Genomic DNA, 14,459 nt, shown 5'->3' with positions numbered 1-14,459 from the left:
TGAGACTCCGTAAAAAAAAAAAAAAAAAAAAAAAAAGCTGCATTCTGTAGCCTACAGCTGCTCTGTAGCCTGCTGTGTGACTTTGGGCAAGTTTCTTCACCTCTCTGAGCCCTGGATTCCTCATTAGGAAAATGAGGGTGATAACAGAACATACCTCATGGAGCTGTTGTGGGATTTACAGGATGCAGGTAAAAACAGCACAGATTTGGCTCCCAGAGGTGATCACGGAGTGGTAACTGCTACTTTATTTTTTATTATTAAACGAGGGTAGCTTCCCCCGCATGCCTAACAATCCAACAAATGCTGGCTCAAGGGCTCCCTGGCTATTCAGAGTATGGCAGGAGGTAGACAGAGACCCTTTTTTTTTTTTTTTTGAGATGAAGTCTCGCTCTGTCGCCCTAGGCTGGTGTGCAGTGGCGTGGTCTCGGCTCACTGCAACGCTGCCTCCCAGGTTCAAGCAATTCTCTGCCTCAGCCTCCCAAGTAGCTGGGATTACAGGCATGTGCCACCACGCCTGGCTAATTTTTGTAGTTTTAGTAGAGACGGGGTTTCACCATGTTGGCCAGGCTGGTCTTGAACTCCTGACCTTGTGAACCGCCCGCCTCGGCCTCCCAAAGTGACAGAGACCCATTTATCAGATGAGAAAACTGAAGCTCAGAGAAGGGAGATGAACGTAGGTTGCATGGTGAATGAGTAGGCAAACCGGGGCTCCTCCCTTGGGGAATGCCCTGCCTAAGCTTTGGGTGCTCCCTGCAGTCCTGACCTGGATCATCATCCTGCTGTCGGTCACAGTGACCTCCATCACAGGCCTCTCCATCTCAGCCATCTCCACCAACGGCAAGGTCAAGTCAGGTGGGCCATCCCCCTTCCCACCAAGGCCCTCCTCTCATAGGCTGCTAATCCTGGGAACGGGACTCCCAACTTCCCCAACCCAATGGGACACCCAGCCGCTCCTGTGGTTCCAGGAGAGGGCTCTAGACAAGCTGTCTACACCACGAGATGGCCTCAGCTGTCTCCTGCGCCGTGGGTCCCGTGGCCACCCTCTCCTGGCCTCTGCCTGCCCCGAGTCTACCCCAGCGAACCGACTCCTCTGGTTTCATGGTTCCCGACTCTGCCCTGATAGGTGGCACCTACTTCCTCATCTCCCGGAGTCTGGGCCCAGAGCTTGGGGGCTCCATCGGCCTCATTTTCGCTTTCGCCAATGCTGTGGGTGTGGCCATGCACACCGTGGGCTTTGCAGAGACTGTGCGGGACCTGCTCCAGGTGAGGCCGGGGGCTGGACCCTGGGTAGAGGGATCCGGGTAGCCCACTGCACTCTCCTCCGCCCCATCTAGGCGGGGCCCTCCTGCTGCCCTGTCTGACTTCACCCATCAGGAACCACAGCCTGATCACTGTGGGTGAGAGTGACAATCTCACCAAATAAAGACCATTCCTTTCCCAGAAGTCCCCTTTTGGTGGGGGGCGGTGTGTGGCCTTTAGGGTCACATTGTCCAGGCCCATGCAGCAGCTGCTTTGCAGACTCGATGGCAGGGTGGTGCTTGAGTTAACATCGTCCTAGAAAAGTGCACCCCACAGGAGGTGCCTCCTAGGTGGGCAGAGTCTGGGGGATGGGGAGTTCAGAGGGTGGCTTGCAGCCTGGCCCATTTTCCCTCCCCAGGAGTATGGGGCACCCATTGTGGACCCCATTAATGACATCCGCATCATCGGCGTGGTCTCCGTCACTGTGCTGCTGGCCATCTCCCTGGCTGGCATGGAGTGGGAGTCCAAGGTGAGGAGGCCACGGAGGAGGGGGACGTGGAGGTGGTCATGTAGAAAAGCGGGGGTCGCCAGGCCTGGGCCCTCCCTGGTCCTCTGCCTTTTCTTTTCTTTTCTTCTTTTTTTTTTTTGAGACAGAATCTTGCTCGATGCCCATGCTGGAGTGCAGTGGTACCATCTCGGCTTACTGCAACCTCCACCTCCCAGGTTCAAGCCATTCTCCTGCCTCAGCCTCCCGAGTAGCTGGGATTACAGGCACCTGCCACCACGCCCAGCTAATTTTTGTATTTTTTGTAGAGACGAGGTTTCACCATGTTGGTCAGGCTGGTCGCAAACTCCTGACCTCAAGTGATCTGCCCACCTTGGCCTCCCAAAGTGCTGGGATTACAGGTGTGAGCCACTGTGCCCTGCTGCTTTGTGTCTCTTTTGTGTGACAATCTAGGTTCCACATGGCCCAGGATGGGCATGGTGGCTCCAGGGGGCTGGGCACCCAGACTCCTTACGTCTTGTGCTCCCTCCATGCCTGCGCGTGGCCTTTGTCTACCTGGTCCACCATGCCCACATGCCCTCCAGTCAGAGGGAAAGCAAAGAAGGGGGAAATGAAAGGGAGGGAATTCCCTTTTCTCTTTCTTTTTGTGGCACCATCTGGAAGCTGCACTATTGCTGTCACACATGGCTGCAAGGGAGCCTGGGGAGGTGTGGCCTTCAGCTGAACCATGGATCCTGCTGGCAGACTCAGCCGGACAGGCCCTACAGGCAGGGCAGGACCTTGCCCCTGCAGCCTGTCCTCTCCCCACATTCTCTGACCTGCAGCTGTTAGAGGGTGACCTCCTCTCTCTTCTTTGGATGTCCTTCCCCAGACAGTTCTCTGACTTGTTCGTTCTCCCACTTTAGGTGTCTGCTAAACACCTTCTCTCTGGTGACACCTTCCCAGGCCATCCTGCTAAATAAGCTCCACCCAGTCCCCATCACACTCCCTCTTCTTACTTTATTTATTTATTTGTTTTTGAGATGGAGTCTCGTTCTGTCACCTAGGCTGGGGTGCAGAGGCGTGATCTCGGCTCACTGCAACCTCTGCCTCCTGGTCTCAAGTGGTTCTCCTGCCTCAGCCTCCTGAGTAGCTAGGATTATAGGTGCCCACCACCACGCCTGGCTAATTTTTGTGTTTTTAGTATAGATGGGGTTTCACCATGTTGGCCAGGCTGATCTCGAACTCCTGACCTCAGGTGATGCACCCACATCGGCCTCCCAAAGTGCTGAGATTATAGGCTTGAGCCACTGCATCCAGCCTGTATTTTTAGTAGAGACAGGGTTTCCCCATGTTGGCCAGGCTGGTCTCAAATTCCTGACCTCAGGTGATCCTCCCACCTCAGCCTACCAAACCTCTTCTTTCTTTAAATTCATCCTCCTTATTTATCAGCCAAGACAAGAGGCTTTGGTGGTCTTGAACTCTATACCATCTATATTCCCAACTCCTTGAACAGATCCTGCTGCATAATGGGTGTTGAATGAATGAGTGAGTGAATAATGGAGAAACAGGCCCTGGGCAAATTATTTTCTGGCAGGGCTTCCCAGAGAGGTAGAACCAGACTATCTGACCTCTGGGGTCCTTCGCCCGCCCCACCCAGGCCCAGGTGCTGTTCTTCCTTGTCATCATGGTCTCCTTTGCCAACTACTTGGTGGGGACGCTGATCCCCCCATCTGAGGATAAGGCCTCCAAAGGCTTCTTCAGCTACCGGGGTATGTGCTGATCGAGGCCCTGACCATGGCTCTGGGGACAGGGACTCTTTGCCCAGGAATCTGGCCCATTGTGTGGACACTGGGAGGATGGGATTACCCGATCCCATGGTCAGGGGCTGCCTGCCCATCGGGTCCCAGCAAGGGGGGGGTCAAGCCCTCCAGGTGAGCCTTACTCAGGCCTTGCTTTTCCAGCGGACATTTTTATCCAGAACTTGGTGCCTGACTGGCGGGGTCCAGATGGCACCTTCTTCGGAATGTTCTCCATCTTCTTCCCCTCGGCCACAGGCATCCTGGCAGGGGCCAACATATCCGGTGACCTCAAGGTGAGCAGAATACCCGCCCCTCCTGTGTCCTGGCACTGCACAGGGGCTATGAGCAGAATCCTGCTCCCTGCTCTACTGGCCTCTGCCACTGGGCACTGAGACCTGGGAGGCAGGGCTTCTAAAATCCAGTCCAGTCCAACTCAGCTCAGTTCAATCCAATCCAACCGATTCCATTCCGTTCTGTGGCTGTTTATGAAGACCAGCTGTATTCTAGGCTTGAGGGGCACCACGAAATGGCTAGGTTCCTCCCTAGTTCCCAGAACTCTCAGCCTTAGGGGAAGACTGGCCCAGCTGTGACCTTAAGAGCTCAGCCTTGCTCATGCACATCTGGGCTGACATCCTCCCAGGGCTCCCCACTGTGTTGCTGCAGGCAGGCTTCTTGGCTTGGCATTCAAGGCTCCAGCCCAGCTATCCAGGCTCATCCCCGACCAGTGCCACCCTTCCCATGAGCCTGCTCCAGCCCTAAGGCTCTACTGCTTTGCCCATGTTACCCTGTCCCTCCTCCATGCCTTTGCCTGTGCTACACTCTCTACCTGCAACTCCATACACTTGCTTTTTTACCCTGAAAGTTTTGTTCTGTTTCTCTTTCTTTTTGTTTTTTGTTTTCCTTTAAGCTGGAGTTTCGCTCTGTCACCCAGACTGGAGTGCAGTGGCACGATCTCAGCTCACTGCAACCTCCGCCTCCTGGGTTCAAGTGATTCTCATGCCACAGCCTCCAGAGTAGCTAAGACTACAGGCACATGCCACCATGCCCAGCTAATTTTTTTTTTTTTTTTTTTTGAAACGGAATCTCGCTCTGTTGACCAGGCTGAAGTGCAGTGGTATGATCTCGGTTCATTGCAAACTCCACCTCCCGGGTTCACGCCATTCTCCTACCTCAACCTCCCGAGTAGCTGGGACTACAGGCACCCGCCACCATGCCTGGCTAATTTTTTGTATTTTTAGTAGAGATGGAGTTTTGCCATGTTGGTCAGGATGGTCTCGATCTCCTGACCTCAAGTGATCCACCTGATTCATCTTCCCAAAGTGCTGGGATTACAGGCGTGAGCCACTGCTCCCAGTCTGTTTGTCTTTCAAATACCTCCTTCAACTATCCTCTCTCCCAGCCCTTCCATCAGAGTCATGGTTCCCCCAGCATAACGATGTCAGGCCAAATGCGTATCTGTTGCCCTGGCATCTGGAGAATGGAGACTTGCCTGTATCTCCCTATTCCCTCCCAGCTCAGAGTCTGGCACATACTAGGTGCTCTGTACATGTTTGCTGACTGAATCGTGGTGAAATGCAGTGTTTGAGCAGTAGTACCAAGTGCTGCACCATCGGGGAGAAGGAGAAACTAACATAGGCAGGGGTTCCAGCAGAATTTCTGGGTGCGGGAGGTGCCAGAGCTGGGTTTTGAAAGATGAGAAGCTGGCGGAGCCTTTGCTCAAAGGAGGTGGCAGGCAAGACGGGGTGATGAATGTGGAGCTAGCCCCATGCTGGAAATCACAGCTAACCCCTACCCCAAACCTCCAGTCTCATTTGGAAGGCACTCCTTGATGCATTTTCTTAAGTGAATTAAGGACTGTGCATTGAGCCAGGCACAGTGGCTCATGCCTGTAATCCCAGCACTTTGGGAGGCCAGAGCAGGTGGATCACTTGAGGTCAGGAGTTCAAGACCAGCCTGGCCAACATGATGAAACTATGTTTTAGTCTCCACTAAAAACACAAAAATTAGCCAGGTGTGGTGGTGGGCTCCTGTAATCCCAGCTACTCGGGAGGCTGAGGCAGGAGGATTGCTTGAACCCAGGAGGCGGAGGTTGCAGTGAGCCAAGATTGCGCCACTGCACTCCAGCCTGGGCGACAGAGCGGAACTCCATCTCAAAAAAACCCAAAAAACAAAAAGGACTGCGCATGGAGGTGACTGTGAAGCCAGCCTAGCTTTAACTGGCTATGCACCAGGCGGTGTTTGGCAGGGCCTGGAAACTGGAGAATAGCCGGCTGTTGGTTTGTCTGGGGAATGGCCAGCAGAGGCCTGGTCTGCCTGCCCTGAGGGTCCCGCAGAGGTTGGGCCTGTGCTCAGACATCCTGGATTCCATGGAGCCTCATTAGATGGTTGCCTGGGAATTTATCTCGATGCCTCATCAAGCTTTTTAGGTTACCAGCCAGCTGGTGTCAGCTGTCTCGAAGCTGGGTGAGGCCCGCCCCTGCAGTCTGTCCTAAAGGCCCTCAAGCTTTAAGAGGCTCTTGGATGGCCTCCACCTATCCTGTGGGACAGCATCCTCAGCAGCAGAGCCACTGTTGGTGGAGCCCTCACTGTGACATTTCGGGCAAGTCCCTTTGAAACTCCCTGGGCCTCAGCTTCCCCAATTCCAAAATGGGTCGAGTCCAGCCCCCACCTTGCAGGGCGGTGGGGAGGATTCCATGCGCTAATTCATGTAAAGTGCTTAGAATAGTGCCTGGCTCAGAGCAGGAGCTAAGAGCTTCTTGTCATCATTGTCGTTTTTACCATGATATAGACAAGCAAGGCAAGGTCAGAGAGGTTTGGGGGCCTGCCCAGGACTACACAGGTGGCAGAGGAGCCGGAATGCCGGTTTCTAAAACAGAGAGGCCTCAACTACATCACCATTTCATCATCCAGCAAATATGTTCTGTGCGGCCTCAGGGCACGCCCCTGTGCACAATACTCTGCCCCCGCCCCACCAGCTCACATTTATTACACTTATCCCCTGCCAAGTTATTTTCTGATCTCACAGATGGGGAAACTGAGGCTCAGGGATGTTAAGGGGCTTCTCCCAGTGTACACTGCAGGGAAGAGGTGGGCTGAGATGTGGACCTGGATGTGCCTAACTCTGTTAAATGCCCAGGCAACTATCTGGAAGTTAGTGACACATCCAGGTCCACATCTCAGCCCACCTCTACCCAGCTCACCTCTTCTCTGCCTGCCTCTTCCCAGCACATCCAGGGACTGAGATCTCAGATCTAGATGCAGGAGGTAGGATGGGGGTTGATGGCTGGCGTATTTGTATTTTCACCACAAATTGGGTGGCGTAAAAACAGACCTATGTTCACTCCCAGTTCAGGAGGCTAAAAGTCCGGGATCCAGGTGTCGGCAGGACCAAGCTCCCTCTGAAAACCCAGGGGAGAATCCAGACTTGCCTCTTCCTAATTTCTAGTGGCTGCTGACAATGGCTTTCATCGGCTGGCAACTGCGTCGCTCCAATCTCTGTCTCTGTCTCACGTGGCCTTCTTTCATCTGTGGGTCCTTTCCTTGCAAGGACATCAGTCATTGCATTTGGGGCCCACCCTAATCTGGTGTGACCTCATCTTCATTAATTGCACCTGTAAAGACCCTGTTTCCAAATAAGGCCACATTCTGAGGTTCTGGGTGGATGTGAATTTTGGGGGACACTATTCAACCCACTAGAGGCAGGGTGGGAGGCTGGCATGTTCTGTTGGCTTTGGGGCTAGGGACCCCATGTGCATGGCCCAGTTGAGTCAAACAGGTTTGCCGGGCAGGGCTGGCAGGTCCACGCCTGCAGGGGCCCTGCAGAGCCCTGGGGTGGAGACTCCACCCAAAGCCCTGCCTCAAAAAAAATAAAAAAAAAAAGAAAGCAAGAAAATATGAGCAGAGATTTATTTCTTAGAACGGTAGGAGAAAGTTTGGGGTATATTCTATCTATTGTTGAGGAACCAGACAAATCAATTGGTGCATAATGATTGAACATGCCGTGAGGGCTGGCGGGGAGGGGAGTCCTGGTCTAGGATCTCAATGTGGATTAATTTATTTCACCAACATCCCTGACAGATGAGGGGCTGGGGTGTGAGAGCACAGCCCCCTGCCCAGCTGGCCGCCTGGAACCTAACCCGGGCAGGCCAACTCCAGAGCCCACCACCCTACCCCCGCCCTCACCACCCTCAAAGCAAGCCCTGGCCAAGTGCCCTCTGTGGCCCAGGTGTGGAGCTGTTGAATTTCTTCTCTCTGCCTCCATCTCCCAGGGGCTTGGGTGGAGTCTCCGCCCTGTGATCTCAGTTGTGTTCATCCCTCTGCAGGGGTCCTCAATCATGAGGCTCTTTCCTCTCTGTGCTGGAACAGGGGCTCTGAGGGGCCAAGGTCAGAGGTTGCTGTTCCCAGCCTTAGCCTTAGACAAGGAGGACAGGCCTGGAAGGAGGCCCAGGGGCTGCCTAATGTCCTCCCTCCTTCCCTCCCTCCCTCTCTCCCTCCCTCCTGCAGGACCCTGCTGTAGCCATCCCCAAGGGAACCCTCATGGCCATTTTCTGGACCACCATTTCCTACCTGGCCATCTCAGCCACCATTGGTAAGTGGCCGCCCCAGCCAGTCAGGAAGGGGAGGGACCTGGCCTCCACCCTGCAGTGTCCCAAACCCCCCACCACTGGAGGGGATCAGAGGGTGGGGTCTGACTTTCTAACAGGGAGAGCTGGGCTGGAAGGGTATGGCCACCTCAGGATGTGAAGCCTTGAACCTATCTCTGGGGTATCTTGACAATGATCAGAGCATCTTCATGGTGGTGGGCATGGCGGGGTCAGACCACGCTCCTTGGGTCCCTTGAGGGCCCAGATTCATAAGTGTGAAGATTCTACAGGACAAATCTAGGAGTGATGATGATGATGATGATGATACCAGCAACTGACTTCCCACATGCCCAGCCCTTTGCATGCCAATCCTATCACTGTCATTTTCCCTATTTCACCAAGGAGAAAATGGGGGCTCAGAGATGTTAAGTGATCTGCCCAGGGTCACACCATTCAGTAATGGTGGAGCTAGGCTTTGAGCCCAGGCCTGGGCTGTTAACACCTGCCTTGAACTGAGATCCTCACAGGTGCATTTGCTCCCAGTGGCCCCGTTTGAGGCAAGCTGTTCACAAATGGCCAAGGGACTTGGTCCAGCTCACAGCCACTCAAGGCTTAAGATGCAGGTCTCCGATCCAAGGAGGACGTTGTGATCTTGGTCACTTAAGCTGTATGCCTCTATAAAATGGCAACAACAAAAATAATAGTAATGCCTGCTCGGAGGTTGTTGTAAAGTACTTAGCATGGCTCTGGGCACACCTCCATTGTCATCATTATCGTTGCATGATGAAGGGACAGCTGCCCATCCTCTGCAGTGTCTCACCCTCTGCAGAGGTGGGGCTGGAAGAGGACAGAGTAAGGAGGGAAGGGAGACCTCCCCACGCTCTCCTTCCTCCTCTCAGGCTCCTGCGTGGTGCGTGATGCCTCTGGGGTCCTGAATGACACGATGACCCCTGGCTGGGGTGCCTGCGAGGGGCTGGCCTGTGGCTATGGCTGGAACTTCACCGAGTGCACCCAGCAGCACAGCTGCCGCTACGGCCTCATCAACTATTACCAGGTTACCACCAGGAGGGCTAATCCACCAGACTCAGTGGGGGCTGGATGGAGGATGCAGGGCCCCTTGCGGGCCTGGAAGTTTTTGGGGGGGACAGTTTTAGGGGCTGAGCCCTAGGCTTAGGGGAGAGGGGTTCAGAGTCCAGGTCTGTCCAGTCCTGACCTGTGGGTGGACACTGGGATCTCCGGGGGTGGGTCCTGGACTCAGATGGAGGCTCAGGACCCAGCCCTGCCCACGGTAGGGAATGAGTTGCCACAGATGGGGGCTCCTGGCTCAGCCCCCACCATGGAGTCCCTGAGCCCCAAATCCCCACAGACCATGAGCATGGTGTCAGGCTTCGCGCCCCTGATCACAGCTGGCATCTTCGGGGCCACCCTCTCCTCCGCCCTGGCCTGCCTTGTCTCTGCTGCCAAAGTCTTCCAGGTGAGGCCACAGAAGGGGGTCGAGATGATGGCAGGTGAGGAGCCTGGGCTAGAGGCACAATCGGGCAGGTACCTGGCTGACTGCTACAAACAGCGGAAGGTGTCATTAGACCCGGGTCTCTAGCCAGAAGGGAAAAGGAGCTATCAGCAAACTCTTGAAGGAAGCAGCCCCTTCCAGTGGTGTGACTTGACGAACACCTGCAGCCCCCACCCCAAACTCCCACCTGTGCCACCTGCATCCTGTCCGCAACTCCACCATTCAAGCTCCACCCGAAGCCATCCACGCCCCGGTCATGCCCTTTTACTGTCTTCACGGTAGGGCAGAGGGAGAGTGATCATCCCTGTTTTAATAGAAACAGACACCAGGACCCAGGTTGGGGAGGTCACAGAGGGCACCGAGCCAGGGCTGGAGCTCAGGTGGCCCCAGGGGAGGGGAGGTGGCAGGTTCCAGCCTGGGGGTGAGTGAGGCCTCTGGTGCTGCAGTGCCTTTGCGAGGACCAGCTGTACCCACTGATCGGCTTCTTCGGCAAAGGCTACGGCAAGAACAAGGAGCCCGTGCGCGGCTACCTGCTGGCCTACGCCATCGCTGTGGCCTTCATCATCATCGGTAAGGCTCTGCCAGGGCGCACAGGGCCTGGCCTCCTGTTCCTCTGGCCGGCCATGAGGGTCATGGGGGCCGGGCTTTTCTCTTGCCTCCTCGTCTCGTCGCCCCAGAGCCCCGCCGGGCCTGACAATTAGTGGGCACTCAGAGGCTAAGTCTTGAGGGGTGAGGCCCCACCTGGGAGGAGACATCGGGGGGCCATGTGATCCTTCCCCTTCCCACCTCCAGGCAGGTGGCTCCCAAACCATGTCAGGCAGTAGAGCCTTCTGCTTTGTTAGAAGAGAACTTACCTGTTCCCCCAGTCTGCATTCGCGTGTCCTGGCAGCTAGCATCCCCCTTCCCTGGGTCTAAACAAACCCCCAGAACACCTTTGGAGCATGGGACAAGCTGACTGGTCCCTCCTTGGGATGGGATACCAATGACTGGTCAGTATCCTCATAGGTATATAAACTAGATAACCCAGTTCGTCAGACCTAGGGCTTCTAGACTCCTTGGGCTTCAAGATGGCAGATATCTTAGGAGAAAAGAGCCCAGGTAATTGGTTCATTAGATCAACTTCCTATCCAGGCTTTGCCATGTGCCAGTTGTGTGACCTTAGACAAGTTACTTCACCTCTCTGAGCCTCATTTTTCTCATCTGCAGAATGGGAGCAATAGTGCCTAACAGGTGTGTCTCAGATGGGCAGGAAAACACCACGTGTGCAGGAAGATCTACATGCATTCATATATGCACACACTCACATGTGCACACACACTCACATGTTCACACACCCGGTACTTGCCTAATTTACTTAGCTATGGAGGCAGAACTCGCTAGGAGAGAGGTGGCCATGCTGCGACATGATGTCCCCTGGCCCCTGCTCCCTATGCAGGAATGGGGTGGGGGTAGACTACTGGCCAGCCTCCCTGGGCTCATGGGCACCCTCCTGCCACCAGTGAATCCATGCTGTTCAGGCTGGCATCACAGTCCATGAGATTTGCCCTGATAGCCTAGTCACTATTACCCAAGGGAAGCTTTCCAGACACCGGGTGCTACTGGGTCCTGAACCACATGAAGAGGTGGCAAGGATGGAAAAGTCTGGTCAGACTTCATATTCTCTGGCCCTGTCTCTGCTTCCTGCTCACCAGGGCCCAGAAACACATTTCCCTGCAATGTACCCTGATTCAGATTCGATGTCCTTTCATCTGGGTGGGTCTGACTTGACTTCAGACTGAGGATCCAGGCAGGGTTCTTAGGTGATTATATGAAATCATGGACAGAGGACCTGGCACATTGGTGCACGCTGTGTTTTGGGATCACCAGAAGCAGGCCCCGAGACAAGGATTCATATGTGAAAGTTTATCTGGGGTGCTGGGGGCAGTGGCAGGGGAGTGTAACAGGGAGACGGGGAAGAGGAAGCAGTTCTTGGGTGGGTGAACACTGGGGTACCACTGGGGTACCACTGGGGTGGAGCTGTGCTACGGCCTTAGCTGTCCTGGGTCACATTGCAAAATATATTTCTGGCTGGGCGCAATGGCTCATGCCTGTAATCTCAGCACTTTAGGAGGCCGAGGCAGGCAGATCATTTGATGTCAGGAGTTTGAGACCAGCCTGGCCAACATGGTGAAACCGTTTCTACTAAAAATACAAAAATTATCTGGGCATGTTGGTGTACACCTGTAATCCAAGCTACTAGGGAGGCTGAGGCAGGAGAACTGCTTGAGTCCAGGAGGCAGAGGTTGCAGTGAGCCGAGATCATGCCACTGCACTCCAGCCTGGGCAACAAGCAAGACTCTGTCTCCAAAAAAAAAAAAAGTATTTCTTGCTGTCATTTGTGTTCAAAACAGTATGACAGCAACTACCCTTGGTCATCCCATAGCCTGGTGGGGTCTACTGTCACACTGACCCCCACTGTCTTAAAAGCTGGGTGTTTACAGTTTACAAGACACTATCCCTTGGAGCTTCACAAAAGGATGGACCCATTTCACAGATGAGAAGGTTGAGACTGACTGAGCCTTGGTGGCCTGTCTGGGGTCCCCCACCCTGGGAAGGAGAGTGCCAAACCAGTCCTTGGCAGAGTTGCCCAACAGGCTGTCCTCTCTCTCCCTGGGTTCCTGAAGCTGAGCTCAACACCATAGCCCCCATCATTTCCAACTTCTTCCTCTGCTCCTATGCCCTCATCAACTTCAGCTGCTTCCACGCCTCCATCACCAACTCGCCTGGTAAGCAAACCCTTCACCCACCTCAGGAGGCGGCACCCAGGGGCTAGAGGGAAATGGGGCATGGGGTGGGAGTGCGAGGTACGGGTGGAGGTCAGCAGCCCAAGGTCACCTCTCCATTTAAAACCATTGAAAGGGAACATTAATAGAATAATAGCTCTCGGCTGGGCGCGGTGGCTCACGCCTGTAATCCTAGCATTTTTGGGAGGCCGAGGTGGGCAGATCACTTGAGGTCAGGAGTTTGTGACCAGCCTGGCCAACATAGTGAAATCCTGTCTCTACAAAAATACAAAAATTAGCCGGGCGTGGTGGCAGGCACCTGTAATCCCGGCTATTCTGGTGGCTGAGGCAGGAGAATCACTTGAACTGGGAAAGGGGTGGTTACAGTGAGCCGAGATGGCACCATTACACTCCAGCCTGGGTGGCAGAGCAAGGCTCTGTCTCAAATAATAATAATGATAATAATAATAGTGGCTGTCCTTTCTCAAGCACTGACAGCGTGCACTTTACACGGATTCATACATTGTTTACCATCTGTAGAGGTTTTCCAGTCTTTCCCTTCCTCAGTTTTACAGGAATTGGGAGCCTGATTCCTCAGAGAAAGAGAATTGCCCAAAGTCACAGCTAGACTGTCACACACAGTGCTGCAGGTTGCACACTGCGTAACTCTCGGAGGCACCATTCATATCATAGATTTCAGACATTTGCATGTTTATGATGGAAAACTTCTGGCAGATGGCAATAAAGAGTCTTGAGGAAAACTTTTTCTAACTAGCTCCAAATTGCCATTGCCTTTTACCAGGCCACCTTTTACATAGACCCCAATGTTCATGATGGCCCTGGAGTTGCGCCATGAGGCAGCTGTCACTAGTGGCAGCCCTGGCCTGGCCTGCTGGTGGGGAACCAGGCAGAATCATGTCCTTCCCCCTCCATCTCACCCCCTTGGCACCATGGGAGCTGGTGCTGTTGCTGACATGGGATGTCCTGTGGCCGTATTTGGCCAGAGCTGGATGCTTCTGGTGAAATGCCAGCTGAGGCAGGTGTGTGGTTTGCCCCAGAGCCTGTAGACCCAGCCCCAGGAGGCAGGGTGGGTGGTGCTCATGGCTGGCGGGTACAGGCTGGGACCCCAGCTCTGGACACTGCTCGCATTACTGCCAGGTCCTGCCCAGCAGCTCTGGCCTAGAAGGAGGCTCCAGAGTGCCAGGCATGTCCACTGATTGGTGCCCTCGGCCCAGGGTGGAGACCTTCATTCCAGTACTACAACAAGTGGGCGGCGCTGTTCGGGGCTATCATCTCCGTGGTCATCATGTTCCTCCTCACCTGGTGGGCGGCCCTCATCGCCATCGGTGTGGTGCTCTTCCTCCTGCTCTATGTGATCTACAAGAAGCCAGGTGTGCATCTCAGCTGTGAGGCTGCAGCCCTCCTCCCCCAGGGTAGCCATGCAGGCGGCCCTGCCCTCTGCCCCCGGCTGGAGAGCCCTGAGTTGGGCTCTGTGCTGTCCAGGGCCCCTCTCTGCCCCTCCTCTTCATCCCTCCCCATGTGGCAAGGAACCCCAAGGGACGTCCCCACTCAGGGCCCATGCCTCGACTTCTAAGCCACCCCTGGGCACCCAGGACCCGGGAATCCCCTGTCCAAAGGACCCTGAGTGAGCTTCCAGGGCCTATGTTGGCCTCTTCCCTAGGGCTGTCCCCCAAGAGGGGTCAGCAGGCTGCTGTGCACACCTAGGCCTCAGGGGTGGCCGAGGGCTGTCTGTGTGGATGGCAGGCAGACAAATCTTGGACTCCGAGCAAGGTCTCTATTTGTCTGCAGGCAGGGACCCTGGGGTGGCAGCGACCTAAGGACAGGAAACAGGGCTCTGAAAAAGCCTGGGATTCTAAGTCTCAACCTGGGCTTCTAGGCCATCGTGAAGGTTTGGCAAGGCAGGAGGATATCGTGTGGAGCTTGATGTATAACTTTTTTGAGGGCGGACTGAGGGGCAGAGTCTCATTCTGTCACCCAGGCTGGAGTGCAGTGACACAGTCTCAGCTCACTGCAACCTCCACCTCCTGGGTTCAAGCAATTCTCCTGCCTCAGCCTCCC

General features: G+C 54.8%; 1 protein-coding gene across 4 annotated transcripts in view; it reads left to right on the top strand.

Moving 5' to 3' along the window:
• Positions 1–14,459, top strand: part of SLC12A3 (solute carrier family 12 (sodium/chloride transporter), member 3) — a 61,817-nt gene that overhangs the window by 4,904 nt on the left and 42,454 nt on the right. For all 4 annotated transcript variants that reach the window (XM_011960993.1, XM_011960994.1, XM_011960992.1 and 1 more), the window contains exons 4-14: positions 757–852; positions 1,124–1,263; positions 1,658–1,768; positions 3,384–3,495; positions 3,688–3,818; positions 8,029–8,113; positions 9,008–9,162; positions 9,475–9,582; positions 10,065–10,188; positions 12,282–12,383; positions 13,616–13,771. In XM_011960993.1, the coding sequence (XP_011816383.1) occupies positions 757–852; positions 1,124–1,263; positions 1,658–1,768; positions 3,384–3,495; positions 3,688–3,818; positions 8,029–8,113; positions 9,008–9,162; positions 9,475–9,582; positions 10,065–10,188; positions 12,282–12,383; positions 13,616–13,771 (1,320 nt within the window). The remainder of the gene's footprint in view (positions 1–756; positions 853–1,123; positions 1,264–1,657; positions 1,769–3,383; positions 3,496–3,687; positions 3,819–8,028; positions 8,114–9,007; positions 9,163–9,474; positions 9,583–10,064; positions 10,189–12,281; positions 12,384–13,615; positions 13,772–14,459) is intronic.

This window comes from Colobus angolensis, unplaced genomic scaffold (assembly GCF_000951035.1).
Source record: "Colobus angolensis palliatus isolate OR3802 unplaced genomic scaffold, Cang.pa_1.0 Scaffold531, whole genome shotgun sequence".
NCBI classification, from domain to species: domain Eukaryota; kingdom Metazoa; phylum Chordata; class Mammalia; order Primates; family Cercopithecidae; genus Colobus; species Colobus angolensis.
The sequence above is the reverse complement of the archived record's forward strand: the minus strand, read 5'-3'. Positions and strand labels throughout refer to the sequence as shown.